General features: G+C 43.7%; 1 protein-coding gene across 2 annotated transcripts in view; it reads left to right on the forward strand.

Moving 5' to 3' along the window:
* phf5a (PHD finger protein 5A) overlaps window positions 1–24,955 on the forward strand; it is a 36,921-nt gene extending 11,966 nt beyond the window's left edge. The window contains exons 3-5 of one of the 2 annotated variants that reach the window (XM_055663213.1): window positions 19,661–19,827; window positions 21,729–21,760; window positions 22,652–24,955. In XM_055663213.1, the coding sequence (XP_055519188.1) occupies window positions 19,661–19,827; window positions 21,729–21,760; window positions 22,652–22,682 (230 nt within the window). In that variant the 3' untranslated portion in view covers window positions 22,683–24,955. Of the gene's footprint in view, window positions 1–19,660; window positions 19,828–21,728 lie in introns of both variants that reach the window. The other variant, XM_055663212.1, reaches the window with a different exon arrangement.
* The last annotated feature ends 760 nt before the right edge of the window (window positions 24,956–25,715 follow it).

A 25,715-nucleotide genomic window follows, 5' to 3' on the forward strand; every position in this document is an offset into this window, starting at 1 on the left:
GAAATGAAACATGTTCCCAATGTTGGGAGTCCAGAACCAGGGGCCACAGTTTAAGAATAAGGGGCAAGCCATTTAGAATGGAGACGAGGAAACACTTTTTCTCACAGAGAGTTGTGAGTCTGTGGACTTCTCTGCCTCAGAGGGCGGTGGAGGTAGGTTCTCTGGATACTTTCAAGAGAGAGCTAGACAGGGCTCTTAAAGATAACTGAGTCTGGGGATATGGGGAGAATAGATAGATATAGATATGCCATTTATTGTCACTATACATGTACAGTGAAACTGAAAGCTGCTCGTACTCAGTGCATACATACAATTTAGCACAAAAAACAAGAAACAGAAAAAACAAAAAACAGAAGGGAGATGGGGGGGGGAATAGGTGCACAAATTCTACAATTCTGCGGCGCTACATACATATATACAGAAGGAAGTCCGTGTTGGGCGGTGTAGTCAGTGCATGTGTGAATTTGAATTTATAGTAGATATAATTCTCGGAAAGCAACTATTCCTGAGATGATCAGCCATGATCACATTGAATGGCAGTGCTGGCTAGAAGGGCCCAATCCTGCACCTATTGTCTATCATCTATTGTCATCCATTCCTTCTATCCAGAGAAACTCCCTGTCCCACTGAGTTACTCCAGCATTTTGTGTCTGTCATTGGTGTAAACCGGCTTCTGCAGTTCCTTCCTACATAAAAGCCACAATTGTCAGTCTGATCGGGCACTGTTGATAAGGCCCACCCACTGTCTTGGGTGCCTCTCACCAGCTGCATGGGCCATCTCTCTGGCACCGCCAGACATGCAGCCACTGTTGATTCTGCATGTGGAAGTGAGGTTGAAGTGTGTGAAGGAACAATGCAGCACTTAGAATTGACAGCCCAAGTTTTTAAAAAAAAGATCGCCGCAGAGACCTAATGTTGTTGGAACTGTAATATCCACTGAATTGCATTTTGTAGGAGTTTGTCTGATGCTTCTGTTCACATATACAGCAGAAATTGTTAGCTGTTCATGACACCTCCTGACCTGCTGTAGCACTGCAGCAACTTCACAATGAATGAATCCACTTAAATAGTTTACCCTGGGCTCAGTGGAGAATGCAAGGCAGTGTTTGCAGGTATAAATATTTAATATTGTAAAGTGTTCCTTTGTGATATCATTGTAATTATCAGTATCCAACTTATAAATACCTCTGCTTCACACTACAAGAATAGGACACAAACTGTAATCTAATTGTATTGCTGAATGTTATGAGTAGAGTTCCTATAACAATGTGACTTGGGTTCTGAACACTGCTATTCTCCCTTTGGCCTTTCCCACTTGGGCGTCATTTGCGCTTCATGAGGATTTTGAGAATCCCAAAATCCTGAGGCGCCGCGCACTACCATGCATCACTGCCTACGTCACCACGTGCGTGTAATGCACGCCATGCATCGTGACGCATAAATGGAAATGTACATAGAAATTTACGCGTGGTAGTGCATGGCATAAATAGGCCTCATAGAAATACACAGAATAGTGAAAGGCTTGGATAGAGTAGTTGTGGAGAGGTTTCCACTAGTGGGAGAGTCTAGGACTAGAGGTCACAGCCTCAGAAGGAGATAAGGAGGAATTTCTTTAAGTCAGATGATGGTGAATCTGTGGAATTCTTTGCCACAGAAGGCTGTGGAGGCCAAGTTCGTAGATATTTTTAAGGCAGAGATATAGATTCTTGATTAATACGTGTGTCAGAGGTTATAGGGAGACGGCAGGTGAATGGCGTTCGGAGAGATAGAGAGATAGATCAGACGTGATTGAATGGCGGAGTAGACTTGATGGGCTGAATGGCCTAATTCTGCTCCTATCTCTTATCTTAAATCTAATCTCTTTCGCATCTGATTATGCCCCTGCAAAATGCCTTGGATATTTTACTGCATTAAAATACAATATAAATGTAGGCGTTTGAATGCTTCCAGCAAGCTTGAACTTTACCAAGTTCCACATAATAGCATTGAATTTATACAGTAGATGTGATGTTAATATTGTTGTCACTTTTCACAGCTCTGTTCTGATTTATTTTTACCAAAAATAAATCCAAGAACATTCCCAAAGCTTGCAACATAAACTGTTTTTCAAGCTCTACTATTTCCACTCTTGCCTGTCTGCTAGTAATTGTGTTCCATCTTTCAGATGAGTTAGTCAGAAGAAAGGTCCTGACCAGAAACGTCACCTATCCATGTTCTCCAGATTTGCTGCCTGACCCGCTGAGCTACTTCAGCACTTGGTGCCTTTTTCTTTGTAAACCAGCATCTGCAGTTCTTTCTTTTCACAGTAAACCATCTCCTTGGATTGTTAAGGGCTTGGACACGCTAGAGGCAGGAAACATGTTCCCTATGTTGGGGGAGTCCAGAACCAGGGGCCACAGTTTAAGAATAAGGAGTAAGCCATTTAGAACGGAGATGAGGAAACACTTTTTCTCACAGAGTGTGGTGAGTCTGTGGAATTCTCTGCCTCAGAGGGCGGTGGAGGCAGGTTCTCTGGATGCTTTCAAGAGAGAGCTAGATAGGGCTCTTAACGATAGCGGAGTCAGGGGGTATGGGGAGAAGGCAGGAACGGGGTACTGATTGGGGATGATCAACCATGATCACATTGAATGGCGGTGCTGGTTCGAAAGGCCTACTCCTGCACCTATTGTCTATTATCTATTGTTTGGGCTACTATAAAAGATCTTGGGCTATTATTTAAAAAAAATTAGTTCTACCGTTCATAGGAATGAATCTGTGTATGTATGTACATCAAAGTGGAATTTAATAATATGGGGGTTCAATCGCATTTCGAGGTGTCTATAAGTCAGGCATACCTAACCGAAGGACAGCCTGCATCTGCATCTTATCATTGTGCTGCGTGAAGGAGCACTTTTGGTCATTACAGCAGAGATTTAATTTTATGGGGACTTTCAGGCTTTCAAGTCGACATTCTTGCAATCTGCTTTTGCTTCTGTTGCCAGCTTTGATTTTCTTTTGCCTTTGGTGTGTTTTTGTTTGAAGGCACTGACCAGGATCACTGGCCGCTTTCTAATGTCTCATTCAGGTGCCTTACTTCACAAGTGTGTGCCTCTGAGTTTTGGATAAGTTGTGGAAAGCACTGCACCAGTACTTGATCCTCAAACCTTTATTGAGTTGAAGTCAATAGAGCATGATTTAAGAGTGAGAGCCAAGACTAGATTTTTTTTCTCTCTCTCTCCTCGTCACTGCATTGATTCAAGTTATTATACGACCCCACCATCTCACTTTACTCAAAATGGTAACTTTTTTGGCTCCTTTTTTATACAGAGCTTTTCATACAGATTGTGTGAAATCTCTGGAACTCTCTGCCACAGAAGGTAGTTGAGGCCAGTTCATTGGCTATATTTAAGAGGGAGTTAGATGTGGCCCTTGTGGCTAAAGGGATCAGGGGGTATGGAGAGAAGGCAGGTACAGGATACTGAGTTGGATGATCAGCCATGATCTTATTGAATGGCGGTGCAGGCTCGAAGGGCCGAATGGCCTACTCCTGCACCTATTTTCTATGTTTCTATGATCAACAATGTGGATATTTCCTATCTGGCACCTTCATCCTATCAGTCTTCCAATGTCGTATTTAAAGGGACTGGGTTGTTCGACTCTTCCCAGCTTATTGAATGAATGCTGGGCTGTAGGAAGTACTGTCTTTTCAGAAAAGGGAACACTGAACAGAGGTCCTATTCATCTTTGTAAATTGCTGGGAAAGATCCCTTGGCACTCTTCACAGAAACACAGGAGGTTTCTTCTGGTGTCCTGGCCCACATTTATGTCTCAACCAACGGCACCAAAGGAATACAGATTTACAGGTCATCTATCTGCTGACTATTTGTGGAGTCTTGCTCTGAGCAAATTGCTTGCCCTGATTGCCTATAGTGCAGCAGTCAACACATTTTAAAGAGAATTTATCGCCTGCGTGGTTGCCGGAGCACATGACAAGGATACGAAAGCCTCTATGTGAGTTTGTCCTTCCTTCCCGACTGCCAACCCCCCTCCCTTTCAGGCATAATCAAAAGCTGGCTTTTCTGCATTTGACCGTTTAATGGTGAGTAAGTGTTCCAGCTTCCTTATTGAGCAAAGAGGGAGAGAACAACATCTAAATTTGGACCAAGGTGTCTCCTTTGAGTGAACTATTGCAAGTTGCCAGAGCTTAATGAATGCAAACAAAAGTTTATTCAAGCCGGCAATGTTCTTATTTTTCTAAGTTCCATCATGTAATTACTACACAGTAAGCTCGATTCACCGCTTTCTGTCCCCGAGCCAGCAGGATTAACATTTCCCAGTAAAGATCCAATTGAAGCTTCGGCTGACTGTGGAAAGAAAACTGGGCCGTATTTCATGTTTGAAACCCAAATCTGCGAGGATTGAGCTTGTCCCGGAGTAAATGTTCCTATTATAAATAAGGGTTGGCATTAGTTGGCACATAACTCTGCCCGACACTGGTGTAAGTACACCATGGCAATCCGGGCAGTAAGGACAAATCTCCCAGGCAGAGGATACAAGCTTCGTGTTCTATAGAAGCAACGAAAGAGCTGACCTTAGTTAGATGATGGGTTCGCATTTCCTCTGCGTTCCTTTGATGTTCTATCGATGTTCTGGCTCTCATCCCATCTTCAGCTACAACCCTTGACCTATCAAAATACTAACGTCGCTGGAGTTTTCTGCCTGGAAAATTCAAGGTCACTTTGTAAACTGCACAGCCACGCCCCAGTCCTCTTGTATTTCTTCCTTTCCTGGTGAATTGTCTATATTTTAAACTTAATCTTGCAAAACCATTCCCCGTATCACTGGTTGGTGTGGAGAAAAACCTGTGTTTATGGTGAATTCGAAAAATGGGAGATCAAATTTTTTTTTTTTTTTTTTTTTTTGCTGCAGTGACGGTTAGTGTGTAATGGAGCAGAACTGGTCTGCAGCAATCTTCTGATGAGCGTAGAAGCAGTTAACCTTCATGATAATGGTTTCCCCTCTCGGAATAGCTTGCAGCAAAGCCAGGTTTCCAAGAGAAGGGGATAAATTGGATGTAGGTCATCATGTATCCCTCTGTTTACCTGCCCTATCATCCGTCTCACAGGTACATATTATTTGGAGGAAGAAGGGATGTTACCTAAATCGGATGAAGGTAGACAAAAATGCTGGGGAGACTTAGTGAGTGAAGCAGCATCTATGGCGGTGACGTTTCTGGTCGAGACCCTTCTTCAGACTGATCTACCTTCATAATTTCCAACATCTGCAGTTCTTTCTTAAAGATAAATCAGATGAATGTTCAAAATGCAAGAGAACGTTTCAGTGGCACCTACTGGGGTGGAATCTTTTGCTTTAATGAGATTCCATAATAAGAGATGGACACAAAAGTGCTGGAGTAACTCAGTGGGGCAGGCAGCATCTCTGGAGAAAAGGAACTGTGGCGTTTCCCGGTCGAGGGACTTGTCTTGACCTTCGAAACGTCACTCATTCCTTCTCTCCAGAGATGCTCCCTGTCCCGCTGAGTTACGCCAGCGTTTCTGTTTATCTTCGGCATCTGCAGTTCCTTCATACACATTCCATAATAAGAGACTTGAAGCAGCAGATATACTGCAGAGCCATCTGTGCATTTGAGTGGTGAATGCTATTGAGCCTCTAATATTTTGACAACATCACTCGAATCACGTTTAACCATCTCAATTGCAGTTTGTGTAATCTCTCCCCATGATTTAATCCTTGATGCTGTCATTCCCAATAAATCTCCGTGGTACCCCCTCCTTCCTTCGTCCATCGACCAGATCCCGAGGTCTTCCTGTTGATGGGCACAATGCACAGATCTCAGAGACTTGGCAAAATCCCGAATGGTGCATCTTCAAACGCTGGCAAAACCAGAGGGTGTTGCTTGCTCCTCGGTGCAATCATCGTGTAATAATGCAGCTCCATTTCAACATGTTGATCTTTTTCAACACAGCTTGGGGTCAAGGCAGTTTCATGCCTTTTACACCGTTTCCCCCTTTATTCCTGCAGGAAACTGCTGACTTGCCCCGGTACCTGGGGTAACCTACCCCCATGTCCCTCGCCCCCCTCTCATTCACCAGAATGTGTTAACGTCAAACCCATCACAAGTCACCACACTTAGTAGCAGTGGTAGCGTGGCCATCTGTGCTGGCATGAAGCAGCTCTTGCTTGACTCTTTCTGCAGCCGCGTGATGGTGTAAAAGGTGCCTGGCATCGGTTTGACACTTAGTGTGGTGCCGAAGGAGTTGTTACATAAAAATAAAGCCAGGCAAATTTTTGTGCTGTCTGTACGGAGTTTGTACGTTCTCCCTGTTGGTCTGTGTGGGTTTACTCTGGTTTCCCCCCCACACTCCAAAGCATACAGGTTTGTAGGCTCATTGGTTTGATATAAATTGTCCCTAGTGTGTGTAGGATAGTGTTAGTGTAGGAGATCGCGGGCTGGGTGGGCCCAAAGGCCTGTTTCCACACTGTGTCTCTAAACTAAACTAAGCTTATTTTCTACATAACTGGCCACAACTCACTGTCTAATGGTGCTACTCCAATGAGGACGAGCAAACTGTTGATGTTCATCCGTGTAAGGTCCTACAACGGGGTGGAAGATTGCAACCTTCACGTGGTCCGCCCTGTTTCGACTAATGCAATCGACTCGACGTGAACAAACGGAAGATCAAATAGAACAAGTTGTCCAACAACTTTAGGCTGTGCACGCCACACGAAAGAAGAAGAAGGTCCTACAACTGACATTTAGCACTGGGTAGTTTATTTGGGCTCGGTGTTCTCCCACTAAGCAAGCTTATTTGGCACTGCAGTAACATGGGGCAAATGTGGATGTTTTAATGGTGAGTGGATGTAGCTGCCATTTTGAGCTTGCAAGCACCTTATGATTTATCACATCTACTGTTCATTCTCTCAGTTGGGCAACGTTTCACCTGAGATAAACTGAGAACTTGCGAGTGAGACGGATGCCTTTCCAGTTGATATTTCGTATCGCAGTTACAGTGAGGAAGAGGATGATCTGTGATATGTTTGAGTTTTGTTGAAGTTGGTGAGCAGATGGCAGTCAGTCGACCTGCCGAGTGCAGCTGTCTGTGCGATCAATCCAAGCAAAGTAGTTGTTAATCTGCTGTCATCCAGTCATTGCTGCAGATAAAATTACGTGTTTGACTCGACTGGTTGATAATTTCAGTTGAGGTCAAAGTTTTTACGAGGATGTTGCCAGGACTAGAGGGTCTTAGCTATAGGGAGAGGTTGAGTAGGCTGGGACTCCATTCCTTGGAGCATTGGAGGATGAGGGGTAATCCTATAGAGAGGTGTATAAAATCATGAGAGGAATAGATCGGGTAGATGCACAGAGTCCCTTGCCCAGAGTAGAGAAATCGAGGACCAGTGGACCATAGGTTTAAGGTGAAGAGGATAAGGAATCTGAGGGGTAGCTTTTCCCACCCAAAGGGTGGTGGGTGTATGGAACAAGCTGCCACAGGAGGTGTTTGAGGCGGAGGCTATCTCAACGTTTAAGAAAGTTACAGGTACTTAGGACAGTTTTTGGAGGTATATGGATCAAATGCGGGTAGGTGGGACTAGTGTAGCTGGGACACGTTGGGCAATTTGGCCTGTTTCCTCGCTGTATCTCTCTATGACACTAGGTGCAGAGGTAACAACCTTCCTTTAGACAGACTGCTGTATTTTCAGTGGCATCAGCTGCGATGTTTCGGGTTGGGACCCTTCTTCAGACCCGATCCAAAACGTCACCCATCCTTTTTCTCCAGAGATGCTGCCCTGACCCACTGAGTTACTCCAGCACTTTGTGTCTATTTTTGGTATATACTGTACCAGCATCTGCAGTTCTTTTCTACGCATTCCATTAGTCTACTTACTTTCTGCCCAGGACAATTTACTAATCTATGCCTATAAGCTCTCAATTCTCTCTGGGCAATGATTGCTTCTGTGATTGCTTCTGGATTTTCACCATTTTGCAAGTCTTCTGTTCTTTCCTAATTAATCCAAAATGGATGGCCTCACATTGCCTCAGATGAAATCCATTTGGCACAATTGTACCCAGTTGTTCATATCTATTAATATCTCTTTGCAATTTAATGTTCTGTCCACACAGCATACAATACAGCTAGACTCTGTGTCATCGGCTCATCATAATCTATTTGTGCACAAATATTTGTGCATAGTACCTGCCTCGAAACTAAATATTTCCAAGGACTTTAGAATCTTGGCTCGATTAAATTTCCTAAAATCAAGTTTTGGGGTAAGTGGTCTAAGATCATTACTACCATTTAGTGTAATGTGCAGAGTTTTCCAATTGTCACTTGTTCCCAAGTCAAGGGAACATTGGAACATAATTTTTAGGCCCTACAGCTGTAATGTTCCGACATACAACTTTTAAAGACATTGAAACTGTCCAATTCTGGGGATTTCTTGTGCCAAGACAACTCTTCTCCCTCAGTGAAGGAGCAGGTCATCAACTTCAGGAAGCACGGTGGAGTGCCCACACCCTATTTTGATACTGAAGTAAAGATGGTCAAGAGCTTCAAGATCCTCGGGCGGCGTGGTGGCATAGTGGTAGAGTTGCTGCCTTACAGCGCCAGAGAACCAGGTCCGATCCTGACCATGGGTGCTGTATGTACAGAGTTTGTACGTTCTCCCCGTGACCTGCGTGGGTTTTCTCCGGGATCTCTGGTTTCCCCCCACGCTCCAAAGACGTAGAGGGTGGTAGGTTAATTGGCTTCGGTAAAAGTGTGTGTCAGCTAGTGTTACTGGGTGGTGATCGCTGGTCGACGTGGAGTCGGTCGCTGGTCGACGAAGGGCCTGTTTCCGTGCTGTATCTCTAAACTAACCTAAATATCAACAATTTGAAACGCCTTAACCTCCTCAGAACACTAAGGAAATTCAGCAGGACTCCAATGACTCCTGCCAGTTTCTATAGAGGCACCGTACGATCAGGACACATCGCACCTTGGTGTTGCAATTGAACTGCCCAAGAATCACAAGAAATTGCAGGGCGTTGTGGGTGCAGCCCAGAGCATTGTGCAAACCAGTCTCCCTCCAACAACTCCATCTACACTTCATGCTGCCTCAGGAAAGCAGCCAACACAATCAAGAATCACCCACGCCCGATCATTCACTCTTGTTTAGTGTTACAGCATGAAAACATGCCCTTCGGCAAACGTGTATCAATAGATTCAAGACGGCTTCTTCCCTGTTGTTAACAGCCTCTCAAATGGACCTCTCAGGAAGTATTCTCGATCTTCCAATCTACCCTATTGTGACCTTTGTACTTTTTGTTTTAATCTGCACTTTCTCTGTAGCCATAACACTATATTCTGTGTTCTGTTTCCTTTCTATTTTGCATTCTCATATATAGTACGATCTGCCTGGTTAACATGCAAAACAGTTTTCCACTGTACACATGACAATAATAGACCAATAAATTGTTAACTACAGTACCTTTTTTGCCAAGTCTCCCTTTGATTCAGTATTCAATTTTCACAGTGTGTTCTGCCTGATATCCTCTTCCTCACTGTACAATTGATTTCTCAGATGTTGACTATGTTAAGGAAAGGAGAAAATAATTCCGCTTGTATAGTGTTACTTGTGTCATCAGAATGCCCCAGACTGCATCTCAGTCAGTTAATTGCTTTCTGAGCTGTTATGTCGAAGATTGTGGCAACCACTTTGCACTTGGCAAGGTTCCACGTACATAATCAAATGAATGACCATTTAATTTGTTTTGGTTGAATGAAGAAAGTTGGCCCATGATTGCAGACACCCCCAACTACTTTGAACAGCACTATCTGACATTTCTGTTCATCGAACAGGCATATAGGGCCGGTGTGCCTAATCTCTCTCCATTAGTAGCAGCTTCCCACAGTGGTATGTTTGGCTGGGAGAGAGAAAACAGGGCAATAAAGAAAAAGACTGTCAATTCTGGGTAGCCAGAAGAATGAACAATGTAGGGGCAAAACGTTATCACTAGGATGACTGGCCTTGGGCTTCAGAAAGTGCAAGGAGATTGACATCAAGGCAGAAAAGACCACTTTGAGGACAGGTCTGATGAACGGTCCTAACCCGAAACATCACCTATTCCTTTTCTCCAAAGATGCTGTCTGACCAGCTGAGTTACTCCAGTTTTTTGTGTCTCGCTTCACCTTGATGTCAGGCTCTGTGGAGCAATGGACTTCTAGCAGTTGAGGAAGAAGGGTTCTGACCTGGAGCCTCACCTATCTAGATAACATCACTTACCTATCAAGAGCTAGATAGGGCTCTTAAAGATAGCGGATTCAGGGGACACTGGGAGAAGGCAGGAACAGGGTACTGATTGGGGATGATCAGCCATGATCACATTGAATGGCGGGGCTGGCATGAAGGGCCGAATGGCCTACTCCTGCACCTATTGTCTATTATCCATGTTCTTCATGGATGCTTCCTGATCCACATAGTTACTCCAGCACTTTGTGTCTATGGATTTTGCTCACAGAGTGTACTGACATAGAGGCTTAATAAAAAAATTGTGTGTCTTGGCGATAACTTCTGTCTGAAATATTTGAGGAATAATTATCTCCTCGGAAGAAATGGTGGTTGTTCGTGTTGAATGGAACATTAGTATGAGACCAAAAGGTACACAAAAATGCTGGAGAAACTCAGCGCAGCAGCATCTATGGAGCGAAGGAGATGGGCAACGTTTTGGGCCGAAACCTTTCTTCTGATGAGTATGAGAGGAAACTGGCCTGTCGCTGTCTCTGTGTGGATGTGCCCCTGAGTACTGGAGTGTTGTGTTTATTCAGCCGCAGTGGTGATGAAAAGAGCAAAGCTTTTGGCCAGGAGTGGAAATCCTTGGAATGCAGTAATGGAAAATTCCACTCCTCTTTGGTGGGGAGCTAATGTGCTTTTTTTTTTTTTTTTTTTTTTTTTTTTTTTAAATCAGTATTTCAAAAACTCTGCCCAGCTGACTTGCGAAATGTTGAGCAACTCTTGTTACAGAGTTTGATCTTTGTTAACTTGCAAGTGTTTTTTTGTAAGCTACCCAAGCAGAATATGAGGTGCTGTTCCTCCCGTTTGTGTGTGACCTCGATCTGGCAGTGGAGGAGGCCCAGGACAGAAAGGTCGGCATGGGAATGGGGGAGAGGAGATAAAATGGTTAGCAATCAGGAGATGGCGGACCAAGCGCGTGTTCGGCAAAACGGTTGTCAAGTCTGGGCTTGACCTCGCTGATGTACAGGAGACCACATCGGGAGCATTTCCATTCCAGTAGATGAGGCAGATAATTAGTTGCAAGACCCGTGCTACTCAAACATTCTGTTTTTGACTTATCTTCCCTCCGCCTGTTAGTGCTACTGGCATGCAAGGCAGTGTCATCTTTGTTAGGTTGAAACGGATTGGGAATTCACCATAAAGAGAATTATCAGCAAAAACCTGCATTCTTTCACCATCCACCTACTTGTGCAGGACTGATGTCAGAGATGGAAAGCCCCATCCAGAAACTGGTCATATAAAAACAAGGCCAGCAGTCCACTTAGAGTCATAGAGCGATACAGCATGGAAACAGGCCCTTCGGCCCAACTTGCACACACTGGACAACATGTCCTAGCTACACTAGTCCCACCTGCCTGTGTTTGATCTGTTTCCCTCCAAACCTGTCCTTTCCATGTATCTGTTTAACTTTTTTGTTAAATATTGGAATAGTCCCTGCCTCAACTACCCTACCCTTGTTCCACACACCCACCACCCTTTTGGTTAACGTTACCGCTCAGATTCCTATTAAATCTTTTCCCTTTCACCTTAAATCTATACCCTTTGGTCCTCTATATGTCTACTCTGGGCAAGAGTCTGTGCATCTACCCTGGCTATTCCTCAGTGATTTTGTACACCTCTATAAGATCATCCCTCATTCACCTGCACTCCAAGGAATCGAGTCCCAGCCTACGCAACCTCAGACTCTCTAGTCACTATGAATGCTGCATTGTGAGAGGATCTGTCATCAACAAAGATGTTAAAGATCCTCTCTGCCTTCCGGGAAACGGCTTGCTGCGGATCAGCAGGATGCAGGTCGTGGTGAGGGTTCAAGTTATATTCCAGGGACTTAAACACAAAAATCTAGATCATTACTTCAGCATTGTGTGAAGAGGAGTATTGTCAAGAATGGCATCTTTTAGATGAAGTCTTAAACCAAACCCCTGCCAGGTCCCTTCTGGATGCAGAACATTCCATGGCACGCTTTGGTAGAAGCGCTGGGGAAGTTCTCCACAGCGTTCCAGCTGGCATTTGTCCTTGAATGAAAGTTCCTGTTCAACTTTGCAGTTTTCAATCTGGCTGCTCTGCTTCCTACATTATATAGGTTAGTACTTAATTAGATGTAAAGCATTTCGGGAAGTCTTTCGACTTTAGAGACGAGGTGCAGAAACAGGCCCTTCAGCCCACCGAGTCCACATACTTTATACATCAAATCATTTTAACTGATTCTAAATTTTGCAACGCATGATTTAATTCCCATTCTGAAAATTATTATTATTATAGTCTTTCATTGTTTCTCATTCAAAGTCTTGATAGTTGCTATAAAATCACGAGTCCTCTTTATTCAAACTTGATTCCTTGTGCCAGAGGAAGTTCCTTGCCTTAGTTGATGGTGCAGGTAGATCTATCTCCTCATGTAGTGCTTCCAAGCCTCGCTGCCAGATTCTCTGCCTCCACCCGTGTGTTTTTCACCACCAACGCTATCCTACACACGAGGGACAATTTACAATTTTACCAAAGCCAATTAACCTACAAGCCTGTGCAAGTCTTTGGAGTGTGGGAGGAAAGCGGAGCACCCGGAGAAAACCCACGCGGTCACAGGAAGAACGTACAAACTGCATACAGACAGCACCCATAGTCAGGTTGGAACCCGGGTCTCTGATGCAATGAGGCAGCAACATCATGCCACCCAAGATAACGTCCTGAAGAGAATATGAAATGTGCCACATCGAGTCTGTTATTAACATAAAATATTCTATGACATTATTCAAAGAGGCAGTGTAGATTGGTTTATGCATGAAAGCCAATCATAGTAGAATAGCATCACTAATCCCACTCCTGACACCATGTAAATAACCAAAGTACACAATCTGAAGTTCAAGATCATCTTTAATCAGTATCCAGATTATAACGGTACAGCAGGTCGTTAGTTGTTAGTACATCGTACCCACTTCCTACATTAGTCAGTCTTGGAAGCGGTCACGATGTACTAACAATGGCTATTTGCGGGCAGCTTTAAAACATTCATCCTTTACCAAATAGGACCAAAAATTGTAGTTGATCATTTATCTTGCTGATCAGGGGCGGAAAACTCTGGGGGGCCAGAGGGGACACGTCCCCCCCCCCATGTTTTGAGAAGTGGGCGACATCCCCGCCAGGTTAACCTGCCTGGACTTGCGGGAAATATGGCCAGTGCGGAGAAGCAGCGCTGGTTTCCCGTCAGTCCAGACAGGGCTGTTAGTTAACTCGGTGAGACAGGCAGTTGAGCTGCATTTAACGCTGGATTGAGCCTCCGAAGCCTCGCGCGCTCGCGTGTGTGAGTGTGCGCATACGCGCGCGGCCGCCAAAAAAGTGTGTCCCCCGTCCCCTCCATGTTTTGATAGTGAGTTCCGTTCTTGCTGCTGACTATTTGTGGGATTTTGATGTATGGAAATGGGTTGCCTTGTTTGTTTGTCTGTGTAATATTCACCACATTTCAATGACAATTCGTTGCCTGGGAATAAACAGCAGAATATTCTGACTGGTGAAATGTGCCGTATAAATTGCTGCTTCTTTCCGTCGCTTTGACATGTCTGCACCTGCGTGATTGTGCAGCTTCCACTCGGCCTGAAGGAAAACCCAGCATTGGTTCTCTGGTCAGGCAGGTTTGAGACTGAAATATAAATCAGCCAAGCTGTCTCAAAGATTCTCACACCACACCCAACTCCCTATCTGTTCCCCTCAATGCAGCAAAACCTTTGTTGGCTGATGTGTAAGGCACTGACGATGGTGCCAAAGTTGCAGAGAATAGGGAAAAAAATTGGTTCAGCTGGTGATTAAGTGACATTGGGCTTTCAAGAAATTATAAATTGAGGATGATTCCAAAAATAGGTTGTAAGAAATTGTAGTTTTAAGCTTCTGGGGACAAATGAAAAGCTGGTGTGTAGTATCCTTGGCATGACTGACTTGGCAAATTAAATTCCTCGTATGTTGCAAAACATACTTGGCTAATAAAGTGTTATTGTGATTAGTTTAATTTTTGGATTAGTATTCCCTAAGTCGTTACAGTCAGGAATGTACTCCTCAGATGGCTGTGGCAGTAGAATCAATAATTACTTTCAAAAGGGTTATATACTTGAAGAGAAGGAAAAGAAAAAGAGGAGCAAAATGGAACCAGTTTTTTAAGGTTTTGTTTCGGTTTTAAACATAGAATTTAAAGATAGAATTATTTTTTTTTACCCAGATTCTAAACAAATCTGGGCACAGAGTCTCTTGCTCAGAGTAGGCGAATCGAGGACAAGTGGTTTAAGGTGAAGGGAAAAAGATTTAATAGGAATCTGGGGGGTACCCTTTTCACACAAAGGGTAGTGGGGGTATGGAACAAGCTGCCAGACCTGTTGAGGCAGGGACTACGCCAACGTTTAAGAAACAGATAGACAGGGGACATGGATAGGTCAGGGTTTGGAGGGATATGGACCAAGCGCAGGCAGGTGGGACTAGTGTAGCTGGGACATGTTGGCCGGTGAGGGCAAGTTGGACCAAAGGGCCTGTTTCCACGCTGTATCACTCCATGACTCTAAATCTAATCTGTTCAACACACTTGAAGGCATTCACTCTCATTTAATAACATCTATACTTTCAGGCAGTCCAAAATAAGTCCCAGCGATGATTATTTTGTTTAAACCATCTTAACACTAACCAATTTAAATAAATACTTTGCCGGCTGAAAAGATTTTTGAGATCTCCTCAGTTCATGAAAGGCCCCGTCCAAGATTTTTAATGTAATTGAATAACTATTTAGAGAGTTGGCTTAAGCAATAAAAAGCCAAACAGTGACCCTTGGACTCTGTGTTAAAAGATTCTATAAAGCCAAGGATGAACGAGCATTATAGAGGTGCACAAGGTGACGGGGAAAAAAAATAAAAGGGAAGTTTGGCACTATAACAAGTATTCTCCAATTTCCTTGAGCAGTTTTTGTGAGTTTAAAAAAAAAAGTTCAAATCAACCTTAATTTTTTTTTTCAAAACGGCTGATGCTGAAAATTTCCATACAAATCTCATCACACAAAGACAGGAAACACTCAGCTGGTCAATCGGCATCTGTGGAGCCAGATTAATTATTATCTTCTACTTAAGTAGCACAAACTGAAACATTAATATGTTGCTTGCATCATAGGTTCAGACTGAGCTGCCAAAGGCTTTCCACTCCTTTCTCTTTTAATATGCTTGTTGATGTTGCTTGTGATATCCTTATTATCGAGCAGGGTAAATGCATTAGTATTTGCAGCTTTGCAGAATTTATTGCTTTGCTATTTTAGTTAGTAATTTCCTACATTACTTGGAAATTTCCGGTAGTGATTTCAGGTGGAGTGTACATAATTTTGAAAGCAGTTCTTGATGTGAACCCAAAACATACCTAAAAAGATGCAGTCTTTTCCTGAACATTGTGTTGAGACAACCTATAGACCACAGCTATAGGGAGAGGTTGAGCAGGCTAGACTCTATTCCTTGGAGCGCAGGAGGATGAGAAGGTGATCTTACGGAAGTGTACAAAATTGTGAGAGGAATAGATCGGGTAAATGCACAGAGTAGGGGAATCGAGAACCAGAGGACATAGGTTTTCTGTGAGAGGAGAAAGATTTAAGGGCCTGTCCCACTTTCACGACCTCTGACGAGTTTGCCCTTGACTCGTACTCGCAGCATGGGCGTAGGAGGTCGTGGGTAGGTCATGAAGCTAATCGTAGGAACTCGTGGCATCAAGTAGGTCAGGCATTTTTCTAGCCTGATGAAAAATGTCCACGAGTAAATAAGGTTATGAATTGGGTCGTGAAAGTGGGGACAGGCCCTTTAATAGGACCCTGAGGGGTTACGTTTTTACCCATAGGGTGTTGGATAAATGGAAGGAGTTGCTGGAGGAGGTAGTTGAGGCGGGTACTATGGCAACGTTTAAGAAACATTTAGACAGCTACATGGATAGGATAGGTTTAGAACAATATGGTCCAAATGCAGGCAGGTGGAACTTCTGTAGATAGGACATGTTGGTCAGTGTGGGCAAGTTGGGCCTGTTTCCACGCTGTATGACTCTAACCTAATCCATAATCTCTGGAAACCTAAAAAGGCCAATAGTGTAGGATGGATCTGTATGCCAAGGCTGAGTGTAGTTTTACCTGTCAGAATGATCTTGTGTCAATAATGAGGAATGTGAAGTAATTTTTCCCTTTGGCTTCTTTAACCTTGGCCACGATTGCCTTTTTGATATTGGCATGAGTTTATCATTGTCATGTGTATCGATAGAGGGCGCTTTGGAATGGGTCTCTGAGTTCTGTTCCCCTCTGTACACTTGACAAATTGCACTGCATACCATTGCAAGGTGGAGTGACATCCTCTGATGTTCAGCGTCTAAAACACCAGCAGTTTAGTTTTGTTTAGAGATACAGCGCACTGAGTCCGCGCCGCCCAGTGATCCCGCCCACTAACACTACCCCCTACACACTAGGGACAATTTTATAATTACACCTGTATGTCTTTGGAGTGTGGGAGGAAACCCATGCATGTCATGGGGAGAACGTACAAACTCCGTACAGAAATCACCCGTGGTCAGAATCTAACCTGGGTGCTGTCAGGCAGCAACTCTAACGCAGCGCCACCCTGCCGCCCTACAGCAGTCCATTGCGAGCTTTTTTGTTGTTCATCTTCCCATTACTGAATTGCCCTTGGTCATAGAAACATAGAAATTAGGTGCAGGAGTAGGCCATTTGGCCCTTCGAGCCTGCACCGCCATTCAATATGATCATGGCTGATCATCCAACTCAGTGTCCCGTACCTGCCTTCTATCCATACCCTCTGATCCCCTTAGCCACAAGGGCCACATCTAACTCCCTCTTAAATATAGCCAATGAACTGGCCTCAACTACCCTCTGTGGCAGAGAGTTCCAGAGATTCACCACTCTCTGTGTGAAAAAAGTTCTTCCTAACTGGGTTTTAAAGGATTTCCCCCTTATCCTTAAGCTGTGACCCCTTGTCCTGGACTTCCCCAACATCGGGAGCAATCTTCCTGCATCTAGCCTGTCGAACCCCTTAAGAATTTTGTAAGTTTCTATAAGATCCCCTCTCAATCTCCTAAATTCTAGAGAGTATAAACCAAGTCTATCCAGTCTTTCTTCATAAGACAGTCCTGCCATCCCAGGAATCAGTCTGGTGAACCTTCTCTGCACTCCCTCTATGGCAATAATGTCCTTCCTCAGATTTGGGTCCTGGGCCACCCACGGGAAGTGTGGTGATGCCACTTTCTGGGCAATCATCACTAGATATGATATTTGATATCTGCTCCTTGGCTCATCATTGATTTTAGTGCTTGGCTCTTTCCTATACCTGGAATTCATTTTCCCCTCCGCACCTATGGTAGGCATTGCTATATGTTATGTTGAGGCTAATCTACCTTTTCTGCCCATATACGAATAATGGAAATCCTGGATAGAGTGGATGTGGAGAGGATGTTTCCACTAGTGGGAGAGTCTAGGACCAGAGGCCATAACCTTGGAATTAAAGGACGTTCCTTTTGGAAGGAGATGAGGAGGAATTTCTTTAGTCAGAGAGTGATGAATCTGTGGAATTCATTGCCACATAAGGCTGTGGAGGCCGTCAATGGATATTAGTAAGGCAAAGATAGATAGATTCTTGATTAGTTCAGGTGTCGGGGGTTATGGGGAGAAAGCAGGAGAATGGGTTATGAGGGAAAGATAGATCAGCCATGATTGAATGGCGGAGTAGACTTGATGGGCCGAATGGCCTAATTCTGTTTCTATTATGAACATGTATTCAAATGATTATGGTTTCTCGGCTGTTCCCAAAACCATCCTTCAAAGTTCACATCATTGAGTCGTTCAGTGGCACCGTTTCAGCAAATACAGTAGCCATATATGATCCACTGCACAACTCCATTCCAGCTGCCATGTTTTCCTCCGTCACAAATCTTGCATGTTTTTTTTGTTTTTTTTATAACACTCTACTAATGTGTGTCATGGTATTATTCAAAGATCAGGAATTCTAGTTTCTCAACAAATGTTTGAACCATCTTCTCCCCACCCACAAAAAAAAGATGATCCCAATAAAGCAAGATAGGTGATCATTTATCTCATTCCTAGGGTCACTGTTAGACGCAGTGCGTTGGGGCCAATGTTCTGATGCAAGTTCATTAAGTGAAATGCTAACAGAAACAGGAAAAGGCACCACCCCCCTCCCCTCCCTCACCTGTATCCACCGATCACTTCGATGGACACAAAATGGTGGAATAACTCAGCGGGACAGGCAGCATCTCTGCACAAAATGCTGCAGTAACTCAGTGAGACAGGCAGCATCTCTGAGTAACTCAGCGGGACAACCAGCATCTGCAGTTCCTTCCTAACCACCCAGACTTTGCCCCACCTCCCCGCCAGCTTGTTCCTTTTCTCCAGAGATGCTGCCCGACCCGCTGAGTTCCTACAGCATTATGTGGGGTTTTTTAATGGGACGTGCTGTGTGTAGGTGCTGCCCACCACCTGCTCAGTGTTTCCAGTGTCTGTAATATTTAACCTTTCATTATAATGTGATTTCTTTTTTTTTAAATTACATATGTGATTTTTTTTTTAATTTAAAAAAATATATTTTTATTAGAAGTAGTGTACAATAATTTAAGACATGATTAACATATTACATTTCATGTACAACTTCTTATTTTAAATTTAATAGTAAAAAAGAGTAAGAAAAGCAAGAAATAGAGAGGAAGATAATATTATATAAAGTAGTAATATTGTTAATTCGTGAAAAAATAGAAAGAAAAAAAAAGAGCTCATAAGGCCTTATAGCCTGAAAGAGAAAACAAGAGGGTGATGTGAAATACGAAAGAAAAGGAATAGAGAAGAAAAAAAGAGAAGAAAAAAGAGAAATTGAAAGGGATGAAAATAATAATAATGAAGTGTTTTGAACGCCTGGTGAAACCCCACATTACTGCCAGCCTCCCCTCATCGTTAGACCCCCTCCAGTTTGCATAGAAAGAGATGGAGGCAAGTGTTATTATGTGTGAAATGTTTTAAATTTCATGTGCGATGCTCCGCTATTCACTGGGAAACGTCTTTTCATTTTGCACTGTACAACTGTTGCTTGCAAGATGACAATAAAGGTTGATTGATTGATTGATTGGATATACCTACTTCGTATCTTTACCCACCCCTCACCTGGTTCTGAAACAATTAATTTCTACGGTTGTGTTGCACCACATGCTTGTAATAAGTCGATAAAGGGAGACCAAATCTTTAAGAATTGGTCTGATTTGCCTGATAGGACGAATCTCACATCTTCAAGATGTAACACTTCCGACATGTTTGAAATCCGCATATGTGATATTTTTTAAGTGAGACATTTGGCCTTATTGCTTCATTGCCTTTTTCTTTTAGGTGACGGTAAATGTGTGATCTGTGACTCCTACGTCAGGCCTTGCACGCTGGTGCGTATCTGCGATGAGTGCAATTATGGGTCTTACCAAGGACGGTGTGTGATCTGCGGTGGCCCAGGAGTCTCTGATGCCTACTACTGCAAGGAGTGCACAATCCAGGAAAAGGATGTGAGTCTGCAGAGAACTTTCACCTGAATTCTATGTAACTTTTACAGAGCAGTGTGATCTAGCTGGACAAAATGCTGGAGAAACTCAGTGGGTGAGGCAGCATCTATGGAGCGAAGGAATAGGTGACGTTTCGCTTCTTCAGACGTTCCAGTTCTAAACCATAAAGATGATATACCTTCCAAGTCAGTCTGAAGAAGGGTCGAGACCCAAAACGTCACCTATTCCTTCACTCCATAGATGCTGCCTCACCTGCTGAGTTTCTCCAGCATTTTTGTCTCCCTTTGATTTTTCCAGCATCTGCAGTTCTTTCTTCAACATTGTGATCTAGCTCCGCAGAAGCAGGTAGAGTGTCGGGAACTGTCGACGTGTGTGCAGATGCGAACAAAAAATTGTTGGTTTGCAAACAATTCCAATCTTAAATACTCGACCCACAACCTCACCCGTTCCTTCTCTCCAGAGATGCTGCCTGCCCCGCTGAGTTACTCTAGCATTTTGTGTCCATCTTCGGTTGAAACCAGCATCTGCAGTTCCTTCCTACACACATCACCCCTTCCTTCTCTCCAGAGATGCTGCCTGCCCCGCTGAGTTACTCCAGCATTTTGTGCCTATCTCCAATATTAAATTGGCTGGATTTTAGGATCTGCTTATCTGAATGAACAGTCTGCTCGTACATTCTTATGTACCCAAAACTTGAAACATTATTCTTTTGAATATTTTCTCCCTCTTCATAAGAGGACTGAAATAGACAAAGGCGCTGTTGTGTGAGCACAAACCAGCCTCGCTCCCTGCCCACAGAGACATATTTCATGAATGAACATGGTTAGAGGAGGTTGGCAGCTTGCCTCCATCTCTTTCTCTGCCATTTCACGCATGTTCATTTTCAGAACCAGGTGTTGAAAAATGAGCCTTCTACCTAATTACCCTTTAGACTTTAGAGATACAGCGTGCAAACGGGCCCTTCGGCCCAACGAGTCCGTGCCGACCAGCGATCACCTCACACACTACCACCATCCTACAAAATGTGTCGGAAGGAACTGTAGATGCTAGTTTAAACCGAAGATAGACACAAAATGCTGGAGTAACTCAGCGGGAGATGTTGCCTCTCCTGCTGAGTTACTCCAGCATTTTGTGTCTACCACCATCCTACACACTAGGGCCAATATTCAATTTACATAAGCCAATTAACCTACAAACCTGTACATCTTAGGAAACCAGAGCACCTGGAGAAAACGCACGCGGTCACAGGGAGAACGTATAAACTCTGTACAGAACAGCGCCCCGTAGTCAGGATCAAACCTATATAGTTCTCCGGGCTAACGGAATCATGGGATATGGGGTGAAAGCAATAGACAATAGGTACAGGAGTAGGCCATTTGGCCCTTCGAGCCAGCACCGCCATTCAACATGATCATGGCTGATCATCCCCAATCAGTACCCCGTTCCCGCCTTCTCCCCATATCCCCTGACTCCACTATTTTTAAGAGCCCTATCCAGCTCTCTCTTGAAAGCATCCAGAGAACCTGCCTCCACCGCCCTCTGAGGCAGAGAATTCCACAGACTCACCACTCTCTGTGAGAATGATGAGAAAAGCAGGAACGGGGTATTGATTTTGGAGGACCGAATGGCCTACTTCTGCACCTCTTTTCTATATTTCTATGTAACCCGGGTCTCTGCCGCTGTAAGGTATCAACTCTACCCTTGTGCCATTATTTCACCATGTTTTAGAATTTCTGGTATGACCTGCATTTAATTCTTAAATTTCTTCATGCGACGCGGCGGCAGTCTCCCTAACTGCGAGACCCATTGCCGATCAGATCTGAGACATCACTCACCATAGACGGCTCTAATTGCATACTTGTCATCGACTGTGGTTCAATTTGCCCTTTCATTTTGTCTCCTAGAGAGATGGATGTCCGAAAATTGTTAATCTTGGCAGCTCAAAAACGGACTTGTTCTACGAAAGGAAAAAGTATGGCTTCAAGAAGAGGTGATCCCAGAATGACTGCAGGAAATCTTTTTATGTTCCATTTGAACGTGGGGACAGTGGAGCGTTGTTCAATGTTGCTGCGTCTCTGTTTTTAATAGTGGGGTCTTCAAGGCAAAAATGGGCAAAATCTGCAGCAGGGCAAGTTGCGCACGGTAACAGACTCTTTAAAAACAAAATTACTGGGATATTTTCTCTCAGTATTGTTATTGGAGGTGAATAATCCATTTTGGTCAGTGGAGATCTTTCTCTAAGCCAGAACAAAACTACCATCATCAATCAGTGGCCTTGGGTGCCATCTCTAAAGAAGATGTGTAATATCTTGAATCAGTAAGTGTTAATAATTCACTCTCTGCAAGCTTTTTGTCATGTTTCACATTCATGTACCGGAGGCAGATGATTGCTTCCTCCTCCTCTCCCTGTTATCTCACTCTGGTCAGATGATTTCATTTTTATCTTGGGTTTTATATTTGGTTTGACATCTTTTCCCGAGGAGCTCTAAAGTTGTGGAGTGCTGGAACTGTGTTGTCCTACGGCCCTCCGTCCCTGGCCTCCAGCAACTCCCTTTCTTTCCACTGTCTGAGGAAGGGTCCCGATCCAAAACGTCATCTGTCCATATTCTCCAGAGATGCTGAGGAAGGAACTGGAGATGCTGGTTTACACCGAAGATAGACGCGAAATGCTGGAGTAATTCAGCGGGCCAGGGAGCATCTCTGGAGAAATGGAATAGGAGACGTTTTGGGTCGAACCCCTTCTTCACACTGATAGTCGGGGAAGGGGAAACTAGAGGTAGTGAAAGGCCTTTTCTCCAGAGATGCCGCCTGACCTGCTGAGTTACTCCAGCATTTTGTGTCCCTCCTTGCAAAGTTAACTGACCACACTCACACTCTGTGAGCACATTTTATATTTCACTTGCCATTTCTCTTTAAGATGTAGCATGACTGGTACAGTTTCAAAAATATCCATTAACACCCTTGTCTCATTGAGTGACCAGACTGCGTGAGGTGTGCCAAGTCCAAAATTGATCTCCGTTGAGTTAAAACGTGATTGAGATGACACAGCCTGAGACCAAGGAGAATCAAACACCGAGTGCAGTCTCGACCCGAAACGTCACCTATTCCTTTTCTCCAGAGATGCTGCCTGTCCCGCTGAGTTACTCCAGCTTTTTGTGACTATTACCGGATATACCTACCTCTGTTTTCTCTGCAGTAGTATTTGGATGGAACATGTGTGTCTTCTGGGGACAGAATCACACTCTTTTCCAATAGATTTCATACAGCATGTGGCACAAGTGGCATTCCAAGTCCAGCTGCCCAAAGTTAATTTTTGTTCGATATTTTGCCAGGCAATCCAGTCAGAGCAAACATGTTTAGGATATTCCACGTGCAGCTCCATGCTATAATGGGAGAGTTACCAGAGGGGTGAGCTTTTTGGGTGCTTTTTGTCTCATTCTCATGAGCTTTGCACAGTGTGTGTGTGTGAGTGCATCAGGCTGAAAAACACAGCCCTAAAATCAGTGAGTAACGTTGCCAGCTTTTTTGTTAAGGCAGTATCGAAGGAAAGATTTGAAGTGTGCATTAGGCATCGGGGAAACCACACTCCTTAAGATGCCAATCAAGTGTGAGTAAGCCTCTCCAGCTTTCAGCACTGTAAGCAAAGTGCTGTCGTTTCTGAAACAGCTACAGGACGATTCATTGTGATTCCCTTATTTTCTGCTTGACTGCGTTAAATAGTTTGGTACGGTTGTGGCTTCTTTATTAGGACTTTTATAATAAATAATAATACATTTTATTACGGACTCGAGGTCCAGACAAGGGGCAACATTACATTAAAAAAAAAAAAAATGCATTGCATATTAAAAAATATCATAAAGTGCATATAAAATCTTAGTATATCACTTATAAAAGCATCATAAATTATATATTTTTTAAAACACAATACGTAAGTTAAAAATCCAGATTAAAAGAATGATCAATGTCCTACAACGAGACAACGATACCTGTGTCTCCACAGCTGTTGAGTAAAGTAAAAACATCTTGATGGCTTGCGTCCTTGAGAATAAAACATCTCATGTCCTCCAGTAATTGCTCACCCTGTATAATGCCCAGTCTGCCAAAAAAAAAAACTTGCCGAAGTCGGGCACTGAAGGAAGAGTTTTCAGTCTGTGACTCTCATCCTGCAAGTGCTAGGTTTTACTTGGCTCCAGGCATGTACCGCTTCCTGATGCTGTGGTGGTGACTGATCTTGACAGCTGAGTTCCTGGTCCAGTATATAGAGACCTAGAGAGAGAGAGAGAGAGAGAGAGAGGGAGAGAGAAATGCTATTAGGATGGCGTTGGCACTCTTTGACAGAGACATTTTATATTCCAGAGAGTCAAGTTTAGAACATGTAGATTAAACCAGCACAGGGCCTTATCCTGGACAATTTTTGTTTAACCTGGGAGAATTTATCAGAAGCCAGTGGCTTGTCGCCATTTAAGATTATGCCTCTTTAAATGTAGGAAAAATAAATTAATATGGAAGATAGACCCAAAATGCTGGAATAACTACGAGTCTGGAGAAAAAGGAATAAGTGATGTTTCGGGTCGAGAGTTTTGTGTCTACATTTGGTGTAAACCAACATCTGCAGTTCCTTCCGAAGCAAAATAAATGAATATATGTCTGGGGAAGGGTGCCGACCCAAAACGTCAGCGATCCATGTTCTCCAGAGCTGCTGCCCGACACACTGAGTAACTCCAGCACCACTTTTTTTTTTTATAAACCAGCATTTGCACTTCCTTGTGTCTTCAGTATATACTTGGTTCATCTGAAGGAAATGTAACCCAATGTGCGGGTAATACAACAGAATAAAGATGCTTAACGCAGGAGTCCCTTTTAAAATCTGCTTCTAATCCAGATATTTTGAGGAGATGGCCATTGTGACTCTTTGATTCCTCCTGCACTGCCACTGATTGTAACTGGTCCACACTGCCCAAAGATAAGGGTAAAATAACACCAGCAACACATGAAAGACTGGCTGCTTGATCGGCCATTTTGAGTGAGTGTCCCCACCTTCACTTGTCATTGCAGAATGTTTGAATGCTTTGATTATTGAACAATGATTGTTCCCACTTCAAGAATTTTTTGAATAAATAATTTTTTCCTATGTGTCTGCTTCTGTTTGCTGCAATTGCCCTCGAGATTTTGAGATTGAAGAGAGATCTTAAATTGACCCCCCACCCCCCTTAAGATCTACTGGGGCCTTAAACTTCAAACATGTTATTGTACGCAGGTGGAGACCTCTACATCCAAGACTGAAGATGGCTCCAATTTGAGGAGTTCTAGTGGGATTTGATTGATCACTCCAGCAATCCCTTCCCCTTCCCCGCACAGAGTGTTTAGCAACCAGTGGAGGCCAGTTTACTGGATGTTTTCAAGATCATTAGCTTTTGCTCTGCGGACTCGAGGGAAATGGGAAAAAGCAGTAGGGGTACTGATTGGGGATGATCAGCTATGATCATATTGAATGGCGGTGTTGGCTCGAAGGGCCGAATGGCCTTCTCCTGCACCTGTTTTCTGTGTTTCTATTCAATAAGTTCCTGCTTGATCCGATCTTGCCCTTGGCTCCATTTTCCTGTCCACTCCCATGGCTTAGTTTCCCAATGTCCAAAAATGTACGTGGGTTTTGAAGAAATGTAATGACTTGGCAATCCAAAGAGTTCCAAAGATCTGCAACCAGAGAGAGAGAGAAAATTCCTCCTTATCTGCATTGTAAATGATGCATTTTAATTATAGATGATCCCACATTGGACTCGATGTGCCAAAAAGGGCCACGATGCTGTATCCCCAAACTAAACTGACATTTTTTTTCAGGCAGCATAATATGTGACTTGGAGGGGATCCATAAAATGGTGGTGTATCTGTTG

This window comes from Leucoraja erinacea, chromosome 37, assembly GCF_028641065.1.
Source record: "Leucoraja erinacea ecotype New England chromosome 37, Leri_hhj_1, whole genome shotgun sequence".
NCBI classification, from domain to species: Eukaryota; Metazoa; Chordata; class Chondrichthyes; order Rajiformes; family Rajidae; genus Leucoraja; species Leucoraja erinaceus.